The 18,242-nt window shown below is 39.4% G+C and overlaps 1 protein-coding gene and 1 long non-coding RNA gene across 3 annotated transcripts in view; one reads left to right on the top strand and one right to left on the bottom strand.

Moving 5' to 3' along the window:
* Positions 1–18,239, bottom strand: part of LOC138171260 (uncharacterized) — a 24,408-nt gene extending 6,169 nt beyond the window's left edge. The window contains exon 1 of the long non-coding RNA XR_011170842.1: positions 17,076–18,239. This is a non-coding gene — a long non-coding RNA (uncharacterized lncRNA). The remainder of the gene's footprint in view (positions 1–17,075) is intronic.
* ADGRG2 (adhesion G protein-coupled receptor G2) overlaps positions 1–18,242 on the top strand; it is a 176,602-nt gene that overhangs the window by 95,102 nt on the left and 63,258 nt on the right. Inside the window, exons 5-8 of one of the 2 annotated variants that reach the window (XM_069100723.1) lie at positions 1,114–1,158; positions 6,910–6,957; positions 7,046–7,075; positions 16,613–16,651. In XM_069100723.1, coding sequence (XP_068956824.1) covers positions 1,114–1,158; positions 6,910–6,957; positions 7,046–7,075; positions 16,613–16,651 — 162 coding nt within the window. Of the gene's footprint in view, positions 1–1,077; positions 1,159–6,909; positions 6,958–7,045; positions 7,076–16,612; positions 16,652–18,242 lie in introns of both variants that reach the window. The other variant, XM_069100722.1, reaches the window with a different exon arrangement.

The following is an 18,242-nucleotide window of genomic DNA, read 5'->3' as shown; positions in this document are numbered from 1 at the left end:
TTTTTCTACTTCCTTCCTTTCCTTTCTTTTTTCTTTTTTTCCTACTTCTTTCCTTCCTTCCTTCCTTTCCTTTTTTCTTTTTTCCTACTTCTTTCCTTCCTTCCTTCTTTTTTTCTTTTTTTCCTACTTCTTTCCTTCCTTCCTTCCTTCCTTCCTTCCTTCTTTCCTTCCTTCCTTCCTTCCTTCCTTCCTTCCTTCCTTCCTTCCTTCCTTCCTTCCTTCCTTTCCTTTGAATAGGTAGTTTCATCCACCTTAATTCTTGTAGACTGGCAACTCATCTGTAACTTAGAATTTAAAGAATAGCCTGGGCACTGACATTAAGTGACTTGCTCATAAGCATATAGTTTATAAGTTTTAAAAGAAGGACTTAAACTCTGCTGTTCTTGATTTTCAGGCTGGCTCTTTTTCTAGTGCTTAGTACATAGTAGGTGGTTAATAAATTCTTGTTGACTTGGTTTGACTATACTATTCTGCCTCTCATGGCTTAATTAACACTCTGTAAATGACTATGCCTTTGTGACAATGATAATAAAAATACATAATGATTTAAAATGATTGTGTGCATCTACTAAAAATATAGAACTTGATAGAAATGGGGGTAAGACATATATCCAAAAAAGTCAGGCCCAGGTTGTTTGAGAAGACGCAATGGATGCATAGTTCTAAAATTTGCAATTTAAGAATTAAATTAACATGACGTACCATCTTCATTTATTTTTGAGGGCTGTAATAGGTCTGATGACTCTACCTTCAATTCCATCATTTAGAAATCATCAAAAAGAACTAAAATTAAGAATTACACTTACCAAGTACTACTTATATTAAACAGAAGACAGATTAGAATTTCATCTAAAGAGTTAGGTGATTTTTTTAGGGGTTTGATTGCTCTAACAAAAAAAAAAAAGATTTTGATTACATTCCTTTTTAGAGTCAGAGAACAAGACAGGGAGACAAAGATTAATTAATTAATATCACTTGACAGACAATAATTGCCCTCTGGTGGTAGCTATTTGAAACTACCATTTTACTTTCTATTGCTATTAACAACATTAATTTATATATTTTTTTTTTTAATAGATGAAATAAATTTCCAACTTTCCCCTCATCTTGCAGCAATTACTGATAATTCCACTCCATCAGCTGGAACAACTATGACTGGTAAGAGTGTTGTGCAGCACTTTACATGTATTATCTGACACAGATGTATCATATGTCATTATTTTGGGGAAAATCCTCTTTTCATCCTCTAAATAAAGATTTCTCTGAGGCCCAGGATCAAATCCAGAATAACTGAAACCCTAGTGAAAGTTTAGCCAACCTATGTACCAGGCATGGTGGCACCTGTCTGTTATACTTGCTAACTGACGAGACTGAAGCTTTTGGATAGCTTGAGTTCAGGAGTCCTGTGCTGCAGTTAAGAATAAAATCAACTGGGCATTCACAATAAATTTAGCACCAATATGGTGAGCCCCAGGGAGTGGAGGGCTACCAGGCTGCCCAAGGAAGAGCAAACCAGCCCAAGTTAAAAACAGATGGTCAAAATTTCTCTCCCAGTCACTGGTGGGGTCAGGCTTCTACATTTCCAGCCTGGGAAAGACATGGATATCTCATCTTAAAAGCAAAACAAAAAACTCACTGAGCTACCCAATCTCAAATTCTGTCATTAAAAAAAAAAACAACCCACAACCAATAAGAATCAATCACACGAAAAATAGACATATGCTTAGTATATCGACATGTGGAATGCTGTAAAATAAATTAATGGTTTTCAAACATGACAGTACCTTAGATTTTTCATAATCTCAATGTTCTTGTTCAAATCTCTCCCAAAGAATGGCAGGGCCAAATGCTGGGATCAATATATCAGAAGTGTCCTTTATGAGAAAGACAATTTGTTCCCTTAAATGCCCACTATTTAATAAACTTTCCTTTAGTACCCACAGGGGAAAAAAATAGAAAGACCTCCAGGTATTCTATGAACAAGAAAATTTGAGGGCACATATGAGCTAATTTCAAGTTAAACTTATTCAAGAAATACATTGTGACCTATTTAAAATGCTGGTATTAGGAGGAATTAGAGGAAGGCTCTTATTCAGAGGCTCTTTGAACTAGAAAGGCTCTTAAGAAGAGGGGGTGTAGGAGCAGCTAGGAGGTACAGTGGATAGCACACCCACCCTGGAGTCAGGAGGACCTGAGGTCAAATCCAGCTTCAGACACTTAGTACCTGTGTGACCCTGCACAAGACCTTGATTGCCTCTGAGAGAGAGAGACACAGACAGACAGACAGACAGACAGACAGAGAGAGAGAGAGAGAGAGAGAGAGAGAGAGAGAGAGAGAGAGGAGATAATGACTGATTTTTGAGAGGCAGGTGGCATGGTGATAAAGAACTGGCCTTGGAGTTAGGAAGACCTGAGTTGAAGTCAAGCCTCCCACTCATACTGACTATATGACTCTGGGCAAGTCCTATACCTTCTTGGTTCTATAGACAAATCCTTAAGACTATAAATTGCAAATCAGGTACAGATGTAAATTGGCAGAGGGAACGTACTTACTGAGACCTACCAAACTAATCACAAACTTTTAGTGCAAATAAGCTAAGGTCAAGTAACAGTTATGGCCGCATAGTGAATTGATGGCAGATATGTGATTAGAACCTGGCTCTCAAAACTTTACACTCAACCATGAATCTTAAAGCCTAACTGGGTTAAACTGTATTTTTCTCTGTTACATATTGGGCTCCCAATAAGAGCCCATAGTAGTTTAGCTTATTGCTTTTTATTACAGATATTTAAACTGAGGGACATACTTCTCCTTTTTAAATTTTAGGATAACAGACTCTTGGAAGATGTAAGAATACAGGGTGTCCCTAAAGTCTGGACACATAGGAAATCTCATTATGCATATTTTCAAGAAATGAAATGAATGAAATTTTCAACATTTTATTTAATTAGCATAAATTTTAGCCATGACAATTTCATAGGGAATACAAGCTTTCATTAGCTATTGGGGACTTTTCCACATTAATGAGATTAATTTAATCTAATTAATTAATGAGATTTCCTATGTGTCTCCTATATCTTCCTATGAAATCTCATTTATGCTAATTAAATAAAATGTTGTTGAAAATTTCATTCATTTCTTGAAAATATGTATAGGTAATGACATTTCCTATATAGACTGCATTTTTATAGGGATCCTTTTTTTAAAAGAGTATCCATATCAATTACTTTATTTTGTCCGTGATCAATTCTTAGAACAAATAATAGTAATTACTTATATTTATAGTATATATAGTATAGTAATTACTTATATTTTATCTATTTATATTTATTTATATTTTATAGTAATTACTTATATTTATATGCAGGGTATCCAAAGTTTTAGGACAACTTAAAGCTTTAACAGTTTATATAAGTATCTTATTGAATAGCTTTTTAAACTATTAAAGTTTAAAACTACTCTAAGACTTTTGGGACAACCTATATAAGACTGTAATGATAATAGGAATTTGAAGATCTTCCCTGCCCCTTAATAATCCCAAATTGAACTTGAGGACCTTCCCCTGTGGTGGGAGGAGTTTCTGAAGGGAAGCAGAGTCCACAGAAGAAGCTGGCTTGGAGGCAGGCTTGTTTTTCAGGAGGCACAACTTTTGTTGCTTTGTAGTCAACTGGGTCAGGAGGGTTGTGATGTTCTCTGACCCTGGAGAAGGCTTGTATATACCTCTGAGCCGAGGTTTTGCTTTGGGGCTCACTTTGGGAAGAGGTCTGTGATTTGGCCAGATAAGACTCTAGACATTGAGCACCCCCCCCCCAGGTTTGAAAACCCAGATGTTGGTGCTTCTCTCTCTCTGGTGACTAACTAGGTATGGATGTAATGGTCAGACGGCTAGAAGCCCTGTCTGCTGAACTATGTTATGTTCTCTATCTGTACTTTTGTCTGCTTGTAACTTCTGTTTGTATTCTCTGAAGTTCAGGGTGCTGACTTTTCCCCCTTAACTAGGTCAATGATATATGTTTGTTTGATTAAAGTAAGACTGTTAACCCTTTTTGAGTTGCTTTTCTTTAGAAAAGCAGATCAAAGAACCTGTGCTAGCAGCCATCCTGGGTATGCTAGGGTGCTTGACACTACAAAGACCTGGGTTCAAATCCTGCTGGATGTGTATCTGTGGACAAGTCACTTCACTTTTGTTTCTCCAGGCAGGCAGTGTTCTAAGACTAACAGCTGTAGAGCAGGTCTAAATGTGTATATGTGCATGTGCATACACACACACATCTTTGTGTATATATATATATACACATACTCATTATACATACATATGTATAATTTTAGGATTCATGGGAAACTTATTATTATTTCATTTGATCCTCATCATAACCCTGTGAGAGAGATCCCATTATTATTCCCCATTTTGCAGATAAGGAAACTGAGACTGAACTATGTCAGACAGCTAGGAAGCATCATCAATTAAACTGAGGAGCTCCTGGCTCCAAGCCTAGTCTTCTTTCCATTATAACATGGGACCTCCTACCAAATAATCCAGAATATCTTTGTGTATGGTACTAAGTGAGACTTGTTAGATTTATTGAAAGAAACGTTGACTGATACTGGCCTGGCAGGTTAGAGACAATGGGGCCGTGAAGAGGGTTTGCTATAGTCACAGTAGACCTGCCATAAGTTGACCTTTCCTTGAGTGAAGCTAATGTCCTAGACTAATATCTGGATCTACTCAAAGAGGAGACTCCATTCATTCAATCTTACCACTGAGACTATTTATTGTGTCCTGTCTTATTTTTCAAGAACAACCCTGGTCATTGTTGTTTTATAAATGAAAATGACAAAATATGGAAATATTAATGCAGACAGGGTGTCTGTGTGTGCGTGCACATGTGCAGATCGGCCAATTCACATACATGTGGGTGTTCTCAAAGAGCCAGCCAAGGGCCTTGACACACCCAGAATGTGTCTTTCTTGGCTGACAGATATGTACCCTGCTATGTTTTGTTTATTTTGTCATACTTAAGTAGAAGTTCATCCACTTGCTTTTTGTAATACTTAAACCTGAAAATATTGAATAGAATAGCTCATAATTAGAAATGTTTCATGGGGGATTCCTAAATAGCGTTGATAATTTTAATAAAGATCACATTTGTTAATAACTTACAAAGAAATTGTGCCAAGGTGGAACAGCAATGAGCTGAAGAGGAACTTCATCCCCAAATGAAGTGTTGAAACCCTCTTTATACCGATTACATTCAGACAATTGTGTAACATAAACAGGCAAATATAGAAAAACTGGTGGCATAAAGGACCTAAGAATTACTTCTGGACTTCGTGTCTAAGATATAAGAGCACTTGTTATGGTTATTCTTGCTCTAGTTGTAAATGAGCCTTTACTTGTTAAGAAAATTAGAATCCAATTTTCTACCCACTTTGTTCAAATCAACTCCTTGATCCGGCTAATTGCAAGCAGTGACTGACTTGGAGGTTGTATATACTTCATATGTTGGCTTTATATAATCAGCAACTAGTCCAGTGATTGACATATAGTAGGTCTTTAATAAATGCTTATTGACTTAGTGATTGATGAACATCATGAAGTTAAAACTATCACCAATAGTTTCCTAAAGACAACCTTCTGTTTTTATTGCAATGTGAAAATCAATACCCTAACGAAAATTCAAATTAAACTGATGTTCTGTACATCAGTTAGGGAATGACTGAACAAGTTATGGTATATAAATGTAATGGAAAGCTATTGTGCTGCAAGAAATGATGAAAGGGATTATTTCAGAAAAAAATTGGAATTCTTGTATAAACATTTAAACAATTAAAACATAATAGTAGTTAGCATTTATGTAGCCTTTTAAGGTTTACAAAGTACTTTACAGATATGATCTCATTTTATCATCATAACAACCCTGGAAATTATGTGTTAGTATTATCCCCATTTTACAAAGAAACTGAGGGAGACAGAGATAAAATGACTTACCCATGGTCACACAGCCAGTAAGTATCTGAGGCTAGATTTTTTTTTTTGGAGGGCAGTTGGGGTTAAGTGACTTGCCCAAAGTCACATGGCTAGTAAGTGTGTCAAGTGTCTGAGGTCGGATTTGAACTCAGGTCCTCCTGACTCCAGGGCCAGTGCTCTATTCACTGAGCCACCTAGCCACCCCATGAGGCTAGATTTTACCTCAATTCTTCTTGGTTCCAGGTCTAGCATTATATCCAGTAGCCCACCTTGCTGCCTCAAAAAAAAAAAAAAGAATTACATTTTCTTTTCTTTTCCTAATTTTGCATCTCTAATACCATGAATCAATGTGTTTCTCATAGCAGTTATTCAACAAATATTTATTAACTGCCTACTGTGTGCCAAGCTCTGTGCAAAGCTCTTGGATCCCAGAGGACAGTTGGGTGTCTTTGCCTAGGCAACTCTGATTGATATAATATCTCTTATTCCTCACTGGTCTTAGCTGTGCATCACATTTGATTTCCTCTTTAAAAATATTTCTCTGAAATTCTCATTGTTCATTTTTATGTCACCTTTCTATTTATGAAATTAGAAAATGTGAGTACGAGCTTCCAAATCAATTGGGTGGGCTTGTCCCTCCCACTTTGAAGTTGACCTGACCATTCACTGTAGGTTTTAATGTGTTATTGAGGCTTTCTCTTTAAAGTAAAACTCCATGAAAGAAACTGGTATAAATGTAACCAAAGAAATCTTTCTGGGGCACATAAAAGTATAAATAAATGGGGGAATAAGGAAGAAAACTTCTAGCTATGTTCTAGAGGTATCCCGTATGATTAAGACTGGATGGTAGGAAAAAAATTAATTTTTTAAAGTATGTCTCCAAAGACATGATTGCCTTAAAGGCCTACTTAGGTTTCTCCTCTTTTTCTTTACCTTGTAGCTGATGCCTCCATTATAACATTAATCACATCCCCCAATGGTACTCCAGGTATGAATTTGTTTGGCTTTCTTAAAATGTGCATTTCCTACTTTTAAAGTGTTACATGTTAAGTAACGGTATATCTTTTCTTTTGCAGAGGTGGCAGAAGTTGAAACAACAAGCCTTGGTAAGAATTTTGTTGATTATGTTAAGGTTTCTTATTCTCCAGCCCCAATATCAATATTTATTTTTAAATTAATGTTTTCCAATCAACAACAATCTACCATTTCTCCCTCTCATTCCCTTCCCCCCAGTTTAGAAAGAAAGATGAAATCCCTGTTAGAAAGAAACAGGTATGATCAAGCAAAACATATTCCTGCATTAGACATGTCCCCAAAAATCTCTTAATTGGCGCTCTGAATCTCTTATTTCTCCACTAGGAGTCAGGTAGAGTGTTTCCTCATGAGCTCTTTGAAATCATGCTTAATCATTGCATTAGTCACAGTTTCTAAGTCCCTCTAAATTATTTCTCATTACAATATTGTTGTCACTGCAGAAAACATTCTCCTGGCTGTGTCACTTCACTTTGCATTAGTTTATACAAGAATTCCCAGTTTTTCTGAAATAATCCCCTTCATCATTTCTTACAGCACAATCGCTTTCAGTTACCTTTATATACCATAACGTGTTCAGTCATTCCCTAATTGATGTACAACCTCAGTTTCCAGCAAATATTGCTATATAGCCTTGGTTAAAGTTTGGTTTGTTGAAGACCAATCCTTCCCTTCACTTTCCTTCCGCCTTATTCTTTGCTCTCCCTTTGCCTCTTTCTCTGTTGAGTAAAATGTATTTCTGTACTGAAGTCTGTGTATATATTTTCCCTCATTTGACCACTGCAGATGACAGCAACATTCACACATCACTTGCCCCTTCCATCCCTTCCTCTGTTTGTACAGACTCCAATACTCCAAATATGAGATGATGTTTCAGATCCCATCCTTTTCATCCACCCCCAGTGTAGTCTTCTTCCCTTCCTTTTCCATTTTTCTTTTAAAATGATCAAAATACAACAGACCCATTTCCAGGCCTTCTGTCTAATTAGACTCCCTCTGTGACCCCAGACAGGGTTCTGAAGACACACATGTATCGTTTCCCCATTTCAGAACGTACACACTTTATCTGTTATTCATGCTCAGCCCTGTGTTCTCCTAACCTTTATGTATCACTTTGGTCTTTCGTCAGAAATGTCTTATAATCCTCTGTTCCATTAAAGGTCCATTTCCCCCCATTAGATTATATTCAGTTTTGTTGGGAAGGTTATTTTTGATTGTTAGGCTATATTTATGCCTTCTGAAATATGATATTCTAGGTTTTCTATCTCTTTATAGTGGTGTTTGCTAAATTGTGTGTGATCCTGACTGTGGCTCCTCAGTACCTGCATTCTTTCTGTCTGGCTGCTTGCTGCATTCTTTCTTTGACCTGAAGCTTGGCCTATGGCTATATCATTGCTGGTAATTTTCATGTTGAGGTTTCTTTCAATATGTGACCAGTGGATTCTTTCCATTTCTACTTTGCTCTCTAGTTCTAAGAGGTGTAGTCAGTTTTCTTTAAGATTTCTTGCAATATGAAGTATAAGCTTTTTTGTTGTTTGATGATAGCCTTCGGGTGATTCTTAAATTGTCTCTGCTAGACCTGTTTTCTCGGTCTGTTGTTTTTGCAGTGAGACACATTACATTTTCTTCAACTTGTTCTTCAGTTTTTTGGGTTTGTATTTAAATTTTCTTGTTGTCTCATTTTCTATTTGGGCAATTCTAATTTTCAGAATGTTTGTTACTTGAGTAAAGTTTTGTACTATTTGTGCCAAACTGTTCACTTTCTTTCCATATTTTTCTTCCATAATTCTATTTTTTCTTCTGTTGCTCTCATTTCATTTATAAAAGAACATTTTAACTCCTATTTCATCTCTTCCAGGAATTCTAGAGGGCCCTGTGAGTTTTGTTTTGGGCCTTTGCTTGTAAATATTTTGGAGTCATTCTCTTCTTCTGGGTTTATGTCTTGATTTTCTCTGTCACCGTAATAGTTTTTTACAATGAGATTCTTTTGTTTTTGTTTGCTTATTCTTCCAGACCATTATCTGGTGTTGGGTCCAGGCTCTGTACATCTCTGTAAAGAATGTGTAAGCTGGTCCAGTTGCTGATGCTTTCTTGTAGTATTAGCTGTTATATTATTTCAGAATCTCAGACTGTTCAAGCTGGGGGTTTAAAGGCTTTCAGGGTTCCCAAGGTGCTCTGATTTCTGCCTTTCTGTTCTGAGCTCTGCAAGTTCTTGGCCTGGGTTTGGGTCTGAACAGCAAGCCAAGCTTCATTTGGATCTTCCATAAACTGATGCTGGACTCGGGCACTATCAGCCAAATGAAAAACTGCTGGTTCAGAGTAATAGAGTTGCCCTTTTCCTTTTGGTCTGGGCATCCTGCCCTTATAATTCCACTGAAGGCTTCAGACTGAACTGGAGGCTAGACCTGAGACCCCGCTCCACCCCTGGGGTCAGAGCCACAAATCCACTGCTGTTCCTCAGGCTGCTCCTAGCTCAGTCCACAGCCAAAGGTCAGCCACTCGCTGCCCCTCACCCTGAAATGCTGCCCCCAGCCCTCAGCACAGTCCTCTCTCAAGCTATCCTGGATCTGTGAACTAGAACTGAGTTGTTGTTGTTAGTGAGTAGTGAGCAGCAGAGTGCCAGCCGTAGACCTCTCTGCCCCTTCCTGCCCTGGCCCTCAGCCTCTCCCTGGGCTGGCATCGCTGTTCCTAGCAAGACTCCTAACTCCAGTGTCCACAAATGTTTGTCTGTCTCTCCAGGTCAAATATTGGGCTTGAAATACGACTCATTGATATTTTAAAATTGGATTTCCCAATCAGAACTTGATCTGGGGCATTTTCTAAATCTCTTTGGCACAGAACTTGGCTGTACTTTCTGCTGTGCTGCTGTCTTAGCTCCCCTTCCTCCCTATCAGGATAATGAATGGTCTTGATGGCGGTAGTTGCCAAATTACTTCAGAATGTTGTTTTAAGTCCTCTTTTTCCTATTCTTTTCTCTGTGACCTTGTTCTGTTGTTTATTCATCCCGCCCCCCTCCCCTTCTCCCTTCCCTTCCGTCCCTCTACCTTCCTCTCCCCACCTCTCCTCATTTCTCCTTTCTTTTCCTCTCCTCTGCTCTCTTCCCCTTCTTTCTTCTCTCTGCTTCCCTCTCTTCTTCTCTTCCTTCCGATATCTTCTCCTCTCTCCTGCCCTTCTCTTCTCTTCTTTTGTTCTTTCCTTTTCTCTCCTCTCTTCTCATTTCTCTGTCTGTGTATGTGTGTCTGTCTCTGTTTCTGTCTCTCTCTCATGTCTGTCTGTCTCTCTGTGTTTGTCTCTGTCTCTCTGTCTCTCTGTCTCAGTCTCTATCTGTCTGTCTCTGTCTCATTGTCTCTCTATGATTCTCTCTCTGACTCTGTCTCTCTCTGTCTCTGTCTCTCTCTGTCTCTGTCTCTCTGTCTCTGTCTCTGTCTCTCTCTGTCTCTGTCTCTCTGTCTCTGTCTCTGTCTCTCTCTGTCTCTGTCTCTCTGTCTCTGTCTCTGTCTCTCTCTCTCTCTGTCTCTCTCTCTCCCCCCCCTTCCTCTTTCATCTGGCTCATTCCATTCACATACATCTATGCTCAAGTCTTCTCTGTCCTTAAAAGACAAAAGTATTCCTTTGGTTGCTATCCTCCCGAGCCATCATCCTGTCTCACTCTCTTTAAGCATCTTGGTTGTAGACTGAATAGAGTACTGGGTTTTGAGTCATGAATAACGATATTCAAATCCTCCCCCAGTCACTTCCTATTGTGTGACCCTGAGAAGTCATTTAATCTCCCTCAGCTTTGTTTCTTTATCTAGGAAACGAAGGGGTTAGATGCTAACCCCTCTTCTAGTTCTAAAGCTTCGATTCTTCTTCACGGCCCAAACCAAAAACTCTGAAAATACGGTTTCCATCATCCACCATATTTTAGTACCTTGAGGGCACCAGTGACCCCTAATTGATTTATTCTGATTTCCAGTCCTTTGTGATTGCTCTGCACCACTTGATGCCAGTGTTTGCCATTTCCTTGTTCTTGACTGATACCCTCTCTTCTGTTTGTTCCCAGGCTACTTTTCCGTCCTGTTTCTTCTCTGACCCCATTTTCTGCTGCTGCTGCCACCACCCTGCCTCGGGCCCGCAGTACTCTCACCTTGTTATGACAGTCTTCTTTCTAACTGTTCTCTTTGCCCCCAGTCTGTTCTCTAATTCATCCCCAATGCAGTTGCTGCAGTAATCTTCCAAGGTCATTTCACATCACTGGGAGACAATGTGGGGCCACAGCATCCAACTGAACACGTGCTCCTTGCATGGGATAGACTGGGCTTTATTTCCCTGACACTCCTTCTGGTTAAAACATTTCTTTTCCTTCGTGGCTAAACTCAGGTACTGGCTTCTCCAATCCCCCCAGCTAGAGACGATCCCTCCTTTCTCGAGCATCTGGGCCTGTTCTATTTGGCATGTCTTTGATATGCAATCCTATCTTAATCCTGTTACAGTTACTTGTGTTCATGCCCCTTTCCATCCGCTAGATTGAGAGCTTTGTGAAGGCAGCAACTGCGCTATTTTTCATCTTTGTCTCCCTAACACCAGTGCATTGTACATAGTGGAAACGTAATAAGTGCTATCTTAATCTTAATTCAGACATGTGAAAAATGATTCAAATAGTGCTCTTAGAGACATACCTCAAATATCAGGGTGCTGTATAAAAGTCTTATTATTACAGTGTCAGTGCAGACTGGAAAGTTTGGGAAGCCATACAATACAAGGAAACACCGAGCACACAAAACAGCAAAGCAGGCTAGCTTTACCGGGGCAATATGGTGTTATTCAGTCATTTTTCAGTCATGTTCGACTCTCCATGACCCCATTTGGGGTTTTCTTGGCAAAGATACTAGAGTTGTTTGCCATTTCTTTCTCCAGCTTATTTTATAGATGAATAAACTGAGACAAACAGGGTGAGGTGACTTGCCCAGGGCCACACAGCTAGGAAGTATCTGAGGCCAGATTTGAATTCAAGAAGATGTCTTCCTAACTCCAGGCCCAGCGTTCTATCCACTATCTCACCTAGCTCCCCATTGAGGCAACATACTTATATGTAATATGAAGGTCAGTCAGGGAGCATGGTGGAAACAGGCTAGATGCTCGAGGAACCAGTTGGAACTGGGTACACTCCATTGGAGCATGGGAGGAAAAAAGTGGCCCTTCCAAACCAGTACAATCTGATGGAAATCATCGTCTAAGGTTCTTATCTGGGTCAAGGAGAATAAGGTAAGGGGCAATGACTATTTCAGTTAGGGTTCTGTCTTTTTGTAATTCTCCTGAGGTTTCTTAGTCTGATGGGGTGAAGAAACTATTTGGGATCATTACATAAAGTCACCTCAAACCCTAGCTTTTGCTCCTACAAAATCTAAGCAGCACCCACCCATTTGGAGCACACCTTTTAGCCTACTCTCCAAGAACATGCCAACAGGTTTTAGGTGGAAAAACATTTTGAAATAGGTCAAATCACATCTATTGACTTTATTGTGATTTAATCTGTGTTTGGAGGCACATGGTGTTCAAAATCAACTCCTCAGATTTGTCGTTCATGTGGAAGGCTTTTATTATTATATTTTAATAGTATGAAATGGAAATTGGCTGCTTTGTCTTGTCAGCAAAAAAAGGCATGGAACTAGCTGGTTCTCTAGGGGGACAGGCAAACTGGCACACCCTGTCCTGCTCCTTTAAATGGATGGCTTCACTTTCCATTAAAGTCAAATCCTCCATTGACAGCTATGGAACTGTAATGACCATCTCTTAGGGATAGAAAATAATTCATGTTTCCCTTCTTTGCAGAAATGCGGGTTCTGTGGCTGTGGAACACTAGATATTTTGCAGACTCTGTTGATGTGCTGTTTTAAGTTTTACTTAACTGCGCGCTCTCTCTCTCTGTCTCTGTCTCTCTCTCTGTCTTTCTGTCTCTCTCTGTCTCTGTCTCTATGTCTCTCTCTCTCTCTGTCTCTCTCCTCCCTCTCCCCTGTTCTTCCTTCCCTCCCTCTTTATTCTTTATTAAAAAAGATGACTCCCCTAGGAGGGAAGAAAGGAGAGATAAATTTAAAGATGAGAGTAAAACAAAAGATAATTTTTTTAAATAAAAAGCAGTTCATAATTCCTTTGTACATTTTTCTCTCTGTAGCTGGTGCTGTAATAAGCTAAACAATCTCATTTCCCATCCCTTAGGAGAAGGCCCAGTTTGTAATATCAGAGCCAGCTTATGTTTATCCTCTACATGAAACAGCAGCCCAGGATGTTACAATTTTAAATATGTGACTATTATGTAGGGAAAGGGCACAGCAGTGTGGCAACAGTTACTAGGCCTTTCGTGGGCTCAGCCACTAAACTTATAGAATAAGTTCCTCGGGCTCCGTTTTCTGTTCTTTAATGGACTGGCACATCCAGATACATGCATTCTACTCTCACAAAACTACAGCCAGAATGATAAACTCTCGGGTCACTTTAATTTTTAGGAGAAAGAATTTATTACCACATTGCATGTCGGAGAGTTCCATCGAGAAAATTCTAGCAGAGTATGATGTGAGTTGATGCCTGAGTCAGGCAAAACCTAAATCAGTTTTTCCTAAATATCAGCTAAATAAATATAATATTTAAAACCACCATCCCTAACTGAGCATTTTTACCTCCATTTTTATAACACCGAGTGTCAGGTCCATACAGAATTACACTAAAAGCTTTAACAAAAAAAAAAAAAAACTCCAGAACTGTGATTTTATTGGGATAGCAAATAAAATCAGGAAATTAGTCATTGCAAGAGATTGTCCAATGTCTTTCTTTTTTCAGGCATACACACACTTGGGGAACTTAAGAAACTCTAAAAATGCTAGAAGAATTTAGAAGGAATGTGACTCAATCTAATAAAATAAGAGGCTGAAATGATAGGAAATTAGAGGAAGAAATGCATTGCGTCTAAATTAATTGCAACAAAGGAATTAACAAGTACCCAGTTTATTCCATAGATGGAAAGCTCTCCCTGTGTAGAGAGATTCTCCAATTGCTGGAGCAGATGCCTACAATATTTATAGCTCTACAAAGCCCTGGCACAGTGAACGGATTAGTGGGTGAGTTTCACAATCCTTATACAGAGACATGGGGGACACATAGGTAGGCACTGCCATTTAGCAGAGATCATGTTTTTTTTTCTTTTGTTTTTAATCCAAAATGGCCTTCTGCCTAAAATGTCTTCCACACTTTGCAAGGGACTAAAAGGGAAAGAAAATAGCAAGAATAAATCACAGCAGTGACCATAGGAGAGGAGGTAGCTTCTAAAATTAGAAATAGTCACTCCGTAATTTCTTATTATCAGAATCTTGTGGGCATGCAGTTGCTTTCGCCTGGAACTCAGTCCCCTCATTTAGGAAAACTGAAGGTGTTTGAAGTGGAGGGTTACTAACCCAATTCCCACCTCACACAAATGGAATGACCTGTTATCAACACTTTGTTAACACGTTGAATAGCTCATTAGCTCTGTTATCTATTCTTTCCTTTTTGGGGACCATCTCACTTGGGGGGTAACTAAATCTCCCTTCTTTATGCTAAGATGCCTTCGAGCTCTGAAATTCTGTGATTTTATTTTCCTCATTTCTAAGCTACCATGGGGTGCACAGCACTTTACATCCCAAGCCTCATCTCTGTCCAGGGATGGGACATTACTATAACTGGCATCCCTAAGACAGGCATGATGAACACTGGGTCTGGAGTCAGGGAGACTTGAGTTTAGATTTCAGCTCAGACACTTGGTAGCTGTGGAATTCTTGGCAGTGACTTGAGCTCTGTCTGCCTCAGTTTCTTCAGCTGTAAAATCAGGGTGATAATAGCACTCACACACACAGTTATTGTGAGAATTGAATGAGATCATATCTGTAAAGCACTTGGCCCAGTGCCTGACACATGGTAGGCACTCTATCCATGCTGACTGTTGTTTTTGTTATTGCTATTATTTGACAGACAGCTATAAGTTCTATCTACCCGGAGTCGCTTCTTATTGACTCCTCCGACTCTGATACTCAGCACAGGCCACAATCTGGAATCAGTTCAGACACCCTTGAACATTCCCGGCCACCCAAGTGAAAGCACAAAGAAAGAAAAACCCCAACAGCTGCACCGTCCTACCCGGGCTCCAATGGTCTCCCCACCTACGTGAACAATACTGAACTGTGACTGATGCACCATCTCTCTTCTTCCCTTTTTACTCCCCTGAACATTGTCTCCTAAAAAGTGGCAGTCCTGCGGCCGTCAGCTTCTGATTCCATTCATCTGTTCCCCAAAGGACAGTGAGAACCTCCCTCATGCTGAACAATGTGCCACCTGCAGCCCCAAGCAAGCGTGTTTTATTGTTATACCGCCCTATAGGCATACACTTCTACTGTTATACATACCACGACAGCAACAGCATATTGTAGTGAGCATACTACAGTTATCCCTTCCACGTGATGACTTTCCCCATCATGGTTTCAATGGGTCGGCATAAAAAATTTAATGGGAATTTGGGGGGAGTTTTGTGGAAGCCACAGACAACACACGAAGGCCAGCAGGTGACACAGAAAGTTTGGAAACTCAGAAATGCATAAAATATATGTATAGTATTGGATAATATCAACATATGTTATCTTTTAATACCATAATAATTCAGACTTCTCTGGTATGAAGGCACAAAAACATTTTGCAGATTTTCCAGATCAAGGGGGCATGCATCCCTAACAGCCATGATGTAGAAGAGAGAACTGTTCTAGGTTTAGGGTAAGGAAGACCTGAGCTCAGCTCCTTTCTCTGAGGTACTGATATGTGAATTAACAATACTTACTTAGCTGTGGACCAAATATTTCATCTCTCTGAATCCGAGGCACTTGTTTTAACACCTATTTTTGAAGTAGAGGACGATGCTTCAGGGATGAAATTGAAGATCCTAGACCCATTGATGTATACAGATACTATATAGGTTACACTCCACTAAGGTCCCACTGTCATGTCTCATCAGAGTAAGAAAGTGACCCCTGGCTTCTCAGAGCCTACCATTGTCAGTGGAGCAAACAAGCTTTGGCAGAACACCAAAAAGGGAGGTCAACAAGCGTCCGTTAAATGCTTACTGTGCTCTAGGCATTTCAAGTAGGACTTCCTCAAGTTTGGAAAGGCTCATTGCCACACATCTGGCCACCAGGAGATATGTTTTATAGTCCATCGAAACGGGTGAAGTCTGTCTCCTGCAATGCAGGTGGCAGGATAATCTGGTTCAGCAAAGGTGGTATGATCTTTCAAAATACAAGTTGAAATATAATGATCTATTCAAGGAATTTTCACCATAATCAGGAGAGAAAACACCCAAAATAAACATAAGCAGTGTCAGAGGTAGAGTTGGAATGAACCTCGAAGGCAATCTGTTTCAATCACCTTTTTTTTTCAGATGAATAAGCAGTGGTACACAGGGGTTAAGGTCTTAACCAAGATCACACAGCTAGTCATTTCATAGGACACCATTGTCACAACTGGTTTCCTAGAACCAAAGTGCTTAAGTTACTGAAGAACTAATCTATTTTTAAATTTTGCATCATATATTTATGCCAATTCATATCATTTTATTTTAGATGGTACCTCAAATGTATTATCTACTCTAAGCAGAGCAGGTAATGTCAATTATTTTAAAACTTCAAAAGCATGTTTCTTTCATTGGTTACCCGATATGCTGGATTTAATTTAAGAATTCTCCCAACCACCCTGTCTCTGCTCTGCCTTCAGCTGTCCCCTGCTCCTTCTATAATGACTTTTTAATATCATATCAACCTTGTGTTGCTAGTTTAGCAAAGGGCACAGCAATTTTGATGGAACCAGGCACAAAAGGATGTGTTGGATCTGGCAGAGAGAGTATTAACAAAAACAAAATTATCTATCTTAGACACCTCCGATTACTAGGCATCAGTCTTTGCTAAATTCAAGCAGAAATGCCACCAACTACAACCTACCAGATCAAAATCTAGAGAAAAATTCATAGATAATATGTAAGAATGAAATTTCTAAAATACTGAAAAAAGCATAATTACTTAATCTTACCTTAGCTATCCTTAAGAGTTTTTTTTTCCAGGATCAGCCCTTGAGTCACTTGAATGGGCCAAGTGGTCTTCTGTGGCTTAGTTCTTTTCAGAAAATTCATGTCCCGTACATATTAGTAGGGCTTCCCAGTTGGCTGTCCCTACCCTGAATGCATCTGAATGACTCTTTGCTGTTTCTCCTGCGTCTTTAGTCATGAGTTCCCTCTCTCTAGGCAGTTGATCATTTTGTTCTGGTAGCAGGTGGGTCTCTTTTCAGGACTGAGGATGAGGAATGAAATGCTAGTATGCTCAGCTGCTCTCAGGCACTTTGCTGCCTCAGAATGGCTGATAGTACTGGCCTGTGAAGTCTTTACCCCCAAGGAGTAACTAATGGGAAATTCTCCTCAGCCATGCCATAGCTGATATTCAGAATTATAATCTGTTTTCCTATAGATAGCTATTTACTTTCTTCCATCCTTTTTAGCCAAATGCAAGACCTGAGTGAAAGGCCCTGGTACAAAAGAATAGCCAAAACAGTTCTGACAGTCTTCTTTAGGGGTAGGGAGGAGTGGGGGGACTGAGGGATAGGATGCTGCTCTGGAAACTGGCAGGCACGATTCTAGTGCGGGGTTACTTTGTGACTCTTGTGGGCTGTTTCTAGCTTCTCTGCAGCTCATGAAATGGGGACAATGCTGACCTACCTCATAAGGTAATTGAACGGGGCAGTTTTTCCCAAAAAAAATTTTTGCTTGCAGAATGTTCTGGTATGTTATTGACACATATGTGACTCCCCATTAACCAAGGGCATTACTGTAAAGTTTTATTCCCTACCCTATCTCTTTTCATCTGTTGGCCTTCCCTAACACCACCTGCAAGCCTGGAACTGACTCATCAGTGCAAACAAATATATATATAATCTCACCAAACCTTGAGAAATGAAAATATTGAGAATTAGGGTAATTTCAAGGTTGCTACTTCCTGGAAATGCAATACCACAAATTCTTTCACCTATCCTTCTGAAAATGATATAACTGTAACATATTTGGGGAACTCATTTCTTTTGTGCTGCTGCCACCTTTTAAAGTAGCAGCAATGTTTGTGGGGCTTTTTACAAATTGCACTAAGGAAAGGATTCTCATAACAGATTTTTTAAAAATCAGTAATTCCCTAATTTTAAAAATTGGTTCTT

This window comes from Petaurus breviceps, unplaced genomic scaffold, assembly GCF_028583685.1.
Source record: "Petaurus breviceps papuanus isolate PSGF00001 unplaced genomic scaffold, PetGlider_PUasm1.0 419, whole genome shotgun sequence".
NCBI lineage: Eukaryota > Metazoa > Chordata > Mammalia > Diprotodontia > Petauridae > Petaurus > Petaurus breviceps.
Note: the sequence above shows the minus strand (reverse complement) of the source record. Positions and strands in the feature narration are given on the sequence as shown.